General features: G+C 37.0%; 1 protein-coding gene across 4 annotated transcripts; it reads right to left on the bottom strand.

Moving 5' to 3' along the window:
• Positions 1-3,407: 3,407 nt before the first annotated feature.
• LOC311298333 (uncharacterized protein) lies at positions 3,408-10,743 on the bottom strand. Of its 4 annotated transcripts, none has more exons than XR_014628938.1 (4): positions 10,394-10,683; positions 9,956-10,086; positions 8,990-9,037; positions 3,408-4,764 (listed from the first exon to the last, which is right to left on the bottom strand). XR_014628938.1 is itself a non-coding variant. In XM_084421157.1 (4 exons), exons 1-4 carry the CDS (start codon positions 10,641-10,643, stop codon positions 4,034-4,036), a joined length of 951 nt encoding a protein of 316 aa, XP_084277283.1. In that variant the 5' UTR covers positions 10,644-10,709; the 3' UTR covers positions 3,408-4,033. The 4 variants fall into 4 exon arrangements, 1 of the variants encoding a protein (XP_084277283.1); XM_084421157.1 differs by having other exon boundaries at positions 10,603-10,709; XR_014628936.1 differs by lacking the exon at positions 8,990-9,037 and having other exon boundaries at positions 10,394-10,743.
• Between the last annotated feature and the right edge of the window lie 559 nt (positions 10,744-11,302).

The following is an 11,302-nucleotide window of genomic DNA, read 5'->3' as shown; positions in this document are numbered from 1 at the left end:
TCTTAAACATGGCAAATGACATGATCCAAGTTTGGTCAGAAGAATGAACAGTGGTTTGACCTGGTGGACAGCGAAGGTATCACGAAGGTGTCCTACCACGTCGCTTGTAACATCCATCCGTCGATCTCTTATGGTCTCGGTGTGGACTGCAGGAGGTGGTTGGTTTGCGTGGGAGCTTGTTTTCCCTTTTCTCCATGTATAAAACCGCCAACTTCCAGAGCAACCATGACCACCTGCCCATGGATGCGGACGTAAGGCTTACCCAGGCTGTACGCCATGACAGCTGCAAAGTTAACTTCATGCATCTGTATGCTGTCACCCCACATTGCCATGTGAAACATCCAGTCAGCAGGATCATTACAATGTGTGACCTCCATATCGAGAAGCACCAGAAGATGCTTGTCCTGATGGCAAAGAGGTATGTGGAGCATGCCGACGATCTAGCCCGCAAGTCATACACAAGTACCTACGCGAGGTTGTAGTGTGTCTTTTTGGTGCGTCCTAGCGGTATTTTTCATACAGCCCATAATGGACCATCTCCTGGAAACGGTTTCAATGCTCGTGCCATTTCGGGACAACGACAGTGGATTAGGTCTGCGACATGTGGTTCAGCCAGTAGCCAGGCTGCACAATATCAGTATCAGCCGATATATATATTCATTTGTAATGTTATCGTTATCGAACTGATAAGAAAATTTGGCCAATATATTAAAGCCGATAAATAATGGATTATTTCCTTTAGCTGAGACGCTTCAGATGCGCGCTGGCTGCCAGGATATGATGAAACGTGATTAGAATCACTTCAAAAAGGAAAATACAGTAAAGTACAACATGTGCAGCACAAATCTGTCATATAGGCTTCATAACTTTATAATGAGAACACGACTGTAAAAGGATGTTGTGAATTCTTTGTTCGCCCGTGTTTCAACACGTTGTTACAGGAAGAGCGGAGTTACACCTTCATAACTATAAGTTCGCTTGTGCATTCGCAGCCTTTTGTTTTGTGCAATTGTAAGTGGTAATATTATGTTTATTTTGTGTATGTATAACTGATTTATTTCATATAGGATGTGTTTGGTTAAGGATTAATGCTATAATAAAGCACATATTTATGCACAACATTAAAGCAACACCAAGTAACTTTTGCTCTCGGGGTCCCCCTACAGTTGGGAAACAGTATTGTCTTCTACTACTGTCGTAAAATCTGTCATGGTAACACCAGGGGATACACGTGCATTTGTTGACAAGCCGAAACCCCCGAACTATGCAGAAGGAGTTCTCACGTCTTGGGCAGACTGCGTTGCGTGTGAAATGTCTTCATCCCAGGTACAGTGGCATATATTTCAGCATGTCATATGAATATAATTTCATGGGTTTTATTTTTTTTCAAATGCCAAAAGATCGCGAAGCTCACGTTTACAAGCCAGCATCATTATAGTAGCCTATTGGCTACTGTTTTACAGAATGCTAATTCAATTCAATGTTTGTGTGGTAGGTAATAGCCATATATCGTCAATATTATAATATCAAGCTACCATAGATGAATCTGCAAAGTTGAAAAATCAACTTGCATTATAGCCTGAGGCAAGACACTTTCACCAGAAAAATAAATAAACAAACATGACTATCAGCCTGCAGTCATTAGGCTACTTAGCCTAAAAGATGATTTTGTCCGTCTAATCATGTATTATTTACTTGCAAGAATGTAGCCCTACCAAACTTGTACACACCGTTTAGACATAGGCTTACTTCTGACTTTTTTTTTTTGTCCGTTGCTGCTTTGGCCATGACAAAAACATACGCACGAAAGCCGGAAAACAAACGCTGGTTGGCCTCTCACGTACGAATTTGAGGAAGTGGCGTATGCCGTAAAGCAGTCGAATTTTGAAGTTCTTTTTCTGCTCGGGTTACTACCCGAACCCCGAAGTTACGTAGTGCCAGTAAAAGCGATACAGACCCCGTCAGGCTATGGCAGACGTGTCATTCAACCTATTGTGAGTCGATGTACCATCACAAGGGTCTTGGAAATATATTATGAAGGTTGAAAAAATACATAGTGTTGCTTTAATAACTATGTTTGGGACTGTCATATACATGACATTATAATGAGAACACAATAAAACATAGTAAATGCTCTAGGTTCAGTTGCAGTGTTTCAGCGTGTTATGGGAAGAGCGCATCCACAAAAGGAGTTACACATTATGACTAGACCGTAACTCACTTCAAGTTCACGTAAACATTCAACGTCATTTTGTGAAGATATAATTTGTAATATTACGTTTATGTTGTATAAACACCTGTTTAAACTCACATTTCATCGAGTTAATAATCCCGTAAACAAAGCGCTTTAGTTTCCTGGTGTTCATTCAGCTCTTCAGATTTAGCGCAACAGTAATATTCATTTCAAGTTGTTTCTTTTTCCAAAACATTAATGTATTATGAATAATAACATTTTCACCAACAACATGGTTTGATTAAAATAATTTCATTATATTCTGTGCGGATGCTATTCCATTTTATTTATCCATGCCACATGCATTTTGTTGTCCAATGACTTATTTGCATTATTTTATTTATTTGAAAGGCAATAGCTTTTTTTAAAGGAAAGTTGGCGCTAGGTTGGCGAAAATATAATTATTTTATAATTATTTTTAATAATAAAATATAAAAAAAATATATTTTAATATTTAAAATTAATTTTAAATCTCACACTGGTTCACTATAGGCTACTGTACTGTATATGTTTGATTTATGTTGAAGTGTTTGGGACATGGCTTTTAATTGTGAGACTTTTCTTTTTGTAATGAGGCTCTTAAAAATGATATAAGTTTAGATTTATCAGCCAGTAATATCGGTAACCCGCTTTAAAATATAAATAATTATCGTTATGGTATGCTAGAGGGGAATCCCTAAAGGGGTTTGCAGAACTTTGCACACTGGATGAGAAGCGCCACATCTTTACAATAAAAATATTTCAGAATCCTGCATTAAAATGGTCCCAAATCTTGGTTTAACTTACATAAAAACTTCATTCTAGTCTGTACAAGTGTACATTTTACATCCTAGTCTGTCAGATTATTCATTTTAATATTTGAAACAGTGCTTATAGTATAAGTTAGATTCCAGATATATAATATATTCTTTTAAGATACATTTTTGATTTAGAATAATCTGGATCACGATTCTGAAAACAAAACTTAATAAGTCATTTACTTGAGATTCTTACAAAATGTTTATTTATTTGTCTAAAATGTTGTAAATGAGTATTACATTTAAATTAATTCATTATGTAAAATTCATTTGAAATTAATGAATGAAGATTAGTGGCAGCGCAAAAGCAGGTTTAGGTATTCCGGTGTGATCGTAATGTCACAGGTTCAATAGACAGCAGAATAATTGTCATTTAGGTATAAGATCGTGTGCGTGTTTGAATCGAGATCTCCATATTTTAAGGATTAATCCTGCATACATTTGGGCCTATAACCTTCATATTTTTGTATGTCACATTTATACCAGACGTCAAAAGTAACCAAGGCACGGGCGTCCCCAGAATTCTTGTTTTTTTTCCCCCCTTTTATTGAGGGTATTTTTATTTATTTATAAATAAACAAAAAGGTGCTGTTTTCTAATTTTTCTACTTTCAAAATAAATGAAAAAATAACAAATTAACAAATGACACATGGATTATGTCTGAATCGAGATTGTAATGTTCACTGCAGTCTATGCTGTTTAATTTATAATCTTGTCATTTCACAGAAAGACTGAAGTTTAACTAATATATCACAGCAATCACTCAATAGCAAAGGAGGTGGTCATGCGTGGCCACAGCAGTCCATCTGTACAAAAGAAAAGAAAAAGCCTCAAGACAAAGTATAAAGAAGTTAACAAAGAAACAGGAAGGTAGACAGTCAGATTTGGACAACATTCAAGTAGTTTTGTGTACATAGTCTTAATTTTACACAGAAACATATTTGCTGGTGCAATTTTAAATTTAAAACTCTTTCCACACAATAAACACTAATAGGGTCTCACATCAGCATGACTTTTTAGGTGTATCTGTAAGTGAAATGATGGCAAAAGCATTATTTTTATTACACTGATCATCACAATTCAATTGTCTTTCCCCAGAGTGAAGTCGCAGGTGATTTTTAAAATGTCTCCTTGTCGTAAACATCTCGCCACATTCAGAACAATGCAATATCTTTCCAGAGTGAGTGTGCAAATGGCGTTTCAGGTCTCTTTGATATTTGAAACTCTTCTCACACCGAGGACACTTGAAAGGCTTCTCTCCAGTGTGAATCCTCATGTGAACCTCGAGGTTTCCATTTTGAGTGAAACACTTCCCACAGTAATTGCAGGTGTAAGGCTTCTCTCCAGTGTGAAGTCTCATGTGGGCATTAAGGTTTCCTTTATATGCATAACTGTTTCCACACTGTTGGCAGGTGAAAGGCTTCTCTCCATTGTGAATTCTCATGTGGACTTTAAGGTTTTGTTTTTGAGTGAAACTTTTTCCACATTGTTGGCATGTGAAAGGCTTTTCTCCAGTGTGAATTCTCACGTGGACTTCAAAGTTTCGTTTATGATTGAAACTCCTTCCACAGTGACTGCAGGTGAAATGGCTGTTAGATTTGGTCTTCTGGGCTCCTTTTTTTGAGCAAGTCATTTCAGTCGGTGTAGATTTTTCTCCGATCATGAAATCATGTTTCTCATCTTTCACTTCCATATTATTCAGTTCTTGACCCTCCTCTTTCAGCGCTATCAGGTCTAAAGCAAAAACAGACGAATACAAGTTAACACGGCACGAAGGAAGAGACATGAAAAACAACATAAAGCATAAAAACAGTGTGTATAACATATGCACTAAGCTACTGAAAGAGGTGTTACCTGACATCTCAGAACCTCTTCTCAATATTGTAACCTCTTCACATTCTTTAGGACAAAAACCTGCCAGTTATCAAACCCTTTCTCAAACACAGCTTGACCCAGGAAAGTTGGTTTATTAAAGACTGATGGCAAATCACCTATTCATGTATACAATAATAGAAAAATAATGTCCTCTTAACTATGTCCAGTTTTGCACTGAAATGGTATTTCAGTCAGAATCCGAACCCCATTAAAGTTATATCTCACTTGCTGTTAGATCTTTCGACAACATGACATTCTCTTGGATAGTTTTGAGAATAATGTTGGCATTTGTGGACAAGCACTAGCATGGTTTAGGTCCCATCTATCCAACAGCTACCGTTTTCTTTGTGTAAATGAACAGACGTCTCATCAGACACAAGTATGGAGTGCCACAGGGCTCGGTATTAGGACCTCTGATTCTCTCCTTGTACATGCCTTCTCTCGGGGACATTATTATTTGATTTCATTATTATATCGATTTTATATCTATGATACTTTTTATATTTCTTCACAACTTACTGCACAACTGGAAAAGTTAACAAGAGGGTATTGTTGATATTAGGGCTGCATCAGCTAATCAATAAAATACTGGGGGGATAAAACAATAATCAATGATAAAACTGATGTTTGAATGGCTTCAGACGGAGTATCATCTTGCCCTAAAATCCACCAGAGAGGCATATTATTCACGTATGATCAATGAAGGTGCAGCTAATCCGAGGATGTTGTTTAAAACAATCAACAAACTTCTTATACCTCAAAGTAAAAACATCTGCCCTTCTGTTGAGATCTGCAATAAATTTCACAAATACTTTAGTGAGAAAGTCCAAAATATCTACTGCTCCATTGCTTCTGGCTCGTCTTGGTTGTCTACCGAGTCTCATTTTAAAAATGCGCTTTCCACTTCCTTCTCTAATTTTTGTTGGCCAGTTACAGCAATATCTGTCCACAAACAATTTACTGGAACCGTTCCAGTCTGGTTTTAGATCAGGACTCAGCACTGAGACTGCTCTTGTCCGGGTCGAGAATGACCTTCTTACTTTTTGCTGACTGTGGTGCTTGCAGCATTTTAGTCCTGTTAGACATAAGTGCTACTTTCTACAAAGTTTGTTATATACCATCCTTTTGTAAAGGTTGCGTGATTTGTTGGGCAACTCTAGTCTTGTGTTTGAATGGTTTAAATCATATCTTACTGATCATTTTCAGCACGTAAGTCTGGGGAATAACAAATCAGAGGCAACACTAGTTCAGATGGGTGTACAGCAAGGGGCTGTATTGGGGCCAATATTGTTTAGCACATCATAAGAAAGTATGGTTTGGGGTTTCAATACTATGCTGACGATACACAGATCTATGTCACTATACCCTGATCCTAATCTTGCAATCACTGCTCTTACTACTTGTCTGGAAGAAATAAAAGTGTGGATGCAACTGAATTACCTTAAACCTAACAAGTCAAAAACGAAACTTTTACTTCTTGGTACGCCAACAGCTCTGCGTAAATCTAATCATCTAAATCTGTTTATTGACTCTGACTTAGTGTCTCCATCATCTTTAGTGCATAATCTCGGTGTTATTTTTGATTCACAGCTGACATTTGATGGCCATATTAAAATAGTCTCGAAAGCTGCGTTTTAGGCTTATCCATGGCTTTATTACGTCAAGGCTTGATTACTGCAATTCCCTTTATTCTGGTCTTCCTGATAAGTCTAATAAGAAACTTCAGTATATTCAAAATTCAGCCGCAGACTTACTGACTTTCACAACTGCTCGTCAGCATATTTCTCTGGTTCTTTATAGACTGCATTTGCTTCCAATACAGGCACATATTGTTTTTAAAACATTGATTTTAACATACAGTATAAAGCTCTTCGGGGGGTCAGCTCAGACATACCTTATTAACTCATTAAGTCACCCCTTACATTCCAACTCGTTCTCTATGTTCTTCCGACTCCTTTACTCTTCAGCAGCCTACATTCAAATTGAAGTCTATGGGTGGTTGAGTATTTTCCATTTCACCTCAAGGGTTATTGAATGCTCTCCCATCCACAATTAGAAACTCGCCAACATTGGACTGCTTCAAGAAGTCCCCAAGACTCATCTTTTTAAAGCTGTTTATTATGCTTGAGTACTTGATTACTTCTGTACTTTACGTTAATCCTGTTTTGTTTTTTTTCCTTTTATAATTGTTTGATGTCTTTGTTATCATTATCCTGTGTAGCGCTTTGGGTTTGAGAAAAGCACAATATAGGCTAAATAAAATGTATTATTATTTATTAAAGGTGGGATCAGTAGTTTTTGAAATAAGCTGTTGGCCAATGGTGATATTTGAAATCAACCCAAACAAACACACCCCTTCTTCATTGCTCCGTCTCCAAAACTCACCCTCCAATCCTAACACTGCTCCGAGTCGGCCTCGAACCCCGATCCCCAAGCAAGTGCACTAACAATGACGCTAAACACCGCATTCACTAGCAGTCGTCAGCACGACTTTCACTAACTGGCCTCCGTTACACACGCAATCCAAGAGAGAATGTCTGTTTATCATAGCAGAAGCGCAACAGAATAATGCTTCACGAAAAATAAAGTGCAGATGATGAACAAATGACAAGGAAGCACAAAAATTAATGTAGACAATAGTACTAATTACAAACAAGAGTTGGTTGTTAGTTGCCAACAGCACAGCAGCTCCAGACACACAATGACATTCAAACTAGGGCTGAACGATTAATCGCAACAAAACCGCACGCGATTTGCGATTATTTTATGCGCAGCTTGTCAGTGGAGTGCGGCTGATTGGTAGTGAATACTGCCCCATCTGAATGCCAGAGGGCGCTCTCATGCAAACACGATAAATATGCCCCGCCACAGAAGTACAATAATGCGCATCATTCCAGGAAATCCCTATCTCTGTAGCTGAATAAACAGAAGATTGAAACGCTTTGATTAAACATGACTTATAAATACACGACTGCCTTATTCTGTGTAAGAAGACACATCATCTCACTGAAGGAGGAGCTCAACTGTCGTTATGAAGTGAGTTTGGAGTAAATGCATGTTATTAAATGTTGTCTGTTGTTGGACAAGAGGTTCATAAATGCTTCTCATGTTTGGAAAGATGTTTGACGCGTGTTGTTTTTTCAAATGCACGTTATAAGTGACTCAGACTCACATTGCTTTCAGATGGAGCAGCGTTTACAGAGCCGTACATCAATGACAAACTGCGCATAAAAAAATAATCGCAGCCTTTGCGATTTTAAAATCGCGATAAGCCATCTTGATTTAAGTGTGATTACATGGAAAGTGCGATTAATCGTTCAGCCCTAATTCAAACACAGTGTTACTCTCGTGTGGACCCAAATCAAAGCAACATCCGCGTCTGTTTTCAGGCCTTCCCGCTTCGCTCTCTCCAGCGCTGGACATCGTTTCTAATATTAACACGGGTCCTAAAGCTCTTGCCCAGTCATAACCCTGTATTTTCCAGTAATTTCTTCTGAGCTTTTCTCTTCTGCAGTCTTTCTTCAGTTCAAATCTCCCTCTTGCTCATTTCCTCTCCTCCACCATCATACGCCCCCTAATGCTGATTGGCTACACATTTGTTGTTGTGTCGGTCCGACTAACATCCAAACAGCATATTTCAAAAACGACTGATCCCTGAAGGACACAGAGTTAGCTGCTGCAGAACCCAAGCTTCTCTAAAAATGAGAATGCGTCATATTCAGTGCTTCAAACAAACTCATAAGAATACAGATTCAAATGTGCTTGCAACCTTATGTTCTTTGGCAGATGCAGGCACTATATATATATAAAAAAAAATTATATATATATATATATATATATATATATATTTATTTATTTTTGAAAATTGTGGAAATTGACAATTAAATATGAGCTCAACGGATGACTATGCATTTATCCCAAAAACAAAATGATGCATTATGCATACACATAAAGTATAGCAATGACTTGTGAAATAAATGTATCGTAAGGCATACATTTATTACTTTTGTTAAGATTTTAGTAAAATTTATAATATTTGCATTATCTAAAACTATTTCTAAAACTATTTACTGTTTCTGCTTGCCTCTTATGTTTTTTTCTGTTCTTGTTGTTCCTCTTTTTTTCAGTGATTCTGCTTAAAAACATAGGCTATTAGTGTTCATATGGTCCCAATATATAATTTTAATGTAACACTGAAGTAGTGTGGCAGTTAGGCTAATTAGATCATTGATAAATTAAGTGATGATTGAACATTAGTGATGAACACCTGCTGTTAACGTTTCATCTGTCCATATTTTTGCGTTTTTGTCTGCAAAGATGGAGCTTTTTGAAATCGCTCTCCTGAGTGGATAAATTTGAAAGCGCTGTAGTGTGGACTGTGAAAACGATGAGGCATGTTTGGTAATTTGATGCATATTGTACCCATAGATATCTATGGTTATACCGGCATTGTTGTGCCTGCTTTATACTTTCATAGTGTTGTCAAAGAGAAGTGTTCCGTATAGTCTTCATATTGCATTGCATTCCTGCAAAGATGAGTGAAAATTTACTCGCAATTGCTGTCCTGCGGCAAAACATGATGACAACTGCGTTTAAGTCATGTGATTTTGAGTGAATGGTGAGATATTTTGCTAATAAAATTATAGTGCCAGAAGAATAGCGTGATAACTTTATTATGTCTGCTATCTCTGTATCATCTTCTGAACTGTTAGAATGTTTACGCATGGGAAGTAGGCCTAAGCCGACTTAGCAACTTCAGATGTTTCGCTTGAAAACGCAAGTGTGGACGGAGAGCGTTTTGAAATGAAAATGCTGTTTTCAAATGTATCCGTAGCCTAAGCAGTGTTCATTTAACTTTAAGGATTTTCCTCTCTATGGTCTGTGAATCTTTGCATCCAATTCTTTTCCTTTTTTAAACCAGAAATCTTGCATCTTCTTTAATGGTTCGATCACTGACGAGTAGAATAAGCATACAAACTCATTTTCCTTAGGCCTATACAAGCTTATTATTTTACTGAAAATCATAGAAATTACAGAGAATGAAACTAACCTGTTTGTTCCTCAGTTTCTTCATGTTTCACTAGGAAAGCTTCTTCAATATTTATGTCTTCACTCTCCTCTTTAATAAACGCCATCTTTATAATAGTGTCGTGGATCTCAGATGCTTCTCCAGGAGTTTTCCTGTGTGTTTGGACAAAGTCATGTTTAAGATGAGAATAATTAACAGAAAGAAAAATAAATCCACAGTAAATCTCTGAGTGTGTCTCAATCAGCTCTAGTTCAGTAGTTCAGCGCACTGGTGAGGGAGTCAGTCAGAGTGAGAGTTAATGGACTCGAATAAACTGATTAGCTAAAAAACAAAACACTCAAATCCATAAATTCTCCATCTTATTTAGGTATGATTTATATTAGATGTTTAAAGATGTTATTTTTAACAATATACACTTTCATGAAACATTTGCTAATGGTTTATAAAAGTTGACATTACACGTTTGTATTCTCGTTGCACTGTTTTGAATCAGCTGGTTTCGTCAGCGGTGATTCGACCAAAGGAATCGTTTTGCGAAGCTATAGATTCAAATGACTCGTAGTTTCGAAAAGCTCCGTTTCTCCATCACTTCTTGCGATATATTAGTGTACGATAAACTGATTCACGATTTAGGGAACGAAATGAGAAGTACCCTTTCTATTACTCACAAAATAACCTTCATTAATGCAGTGTCACGCTCAATAATCATTCATTCATTTCACATTGCTTCATTCAGCTGCATCACAAACGCAGGAGCGCGGCGCACCCGTATGATGTCACAGCGTCACACCAAAATAAAAGTCCTGTTCGCTCGCAAACAAAGCATTCTTGGTGAAATACACATTTACCGATATATGTATTTTGTCCAATGATGTGTTAATAAAATATATAAAATCTACCAATTGAAACAGATTTAGAACTATATTTTTAACATCTTTTCCTGAAAGAATAACAAAACATGAATAGGCCTATTGTTCCCAACATTAAGATGTTATATAGAAACTATGGTAACACATTAGTTTAGGGTTAATTTCTTACTATTAACTAGTTATTTGTTAGCATCCATATTACTAGGATATTGGTGTGTTATAATGTACATGATATTGTGCCTGTTATGTGCTGTTCACTTTCACACTGTTGCTAAAATAATGTTACTTTGAACACTCTTCATATCACAGTCCTGCAAACATGACAGAAAATGTTCTCATTTGCTCATTTAAATTATGCTGTCCTGCGGTAAAACATGAGAGCAGTCTCATTTTATATAATGGTGAGTGAGTGCGACCTGCACTCATCAGTGAATGGTGAGATATTTTGCTAAATAAAATAATCCTGCCAGAAGAATTGCGCGATAACTTATTTATTTTT

Source organism: Rutilus rutilus, assembly GCF_951802725.1.
Source record: "Rutilus rutilus genome assembly, chromosome: 10".
Classification (NCBI taxonomy): Eukaryota; Metazoa; Chordata; class Actinopteri; order Cypriniformes; family Leuciscidae; genus Rutilus; species Rutilus rutilus.
Note: the sequence above shows the minus strand (reverse complement) of the source record. Positions and strands in the feature narration are given on the sequence as shown.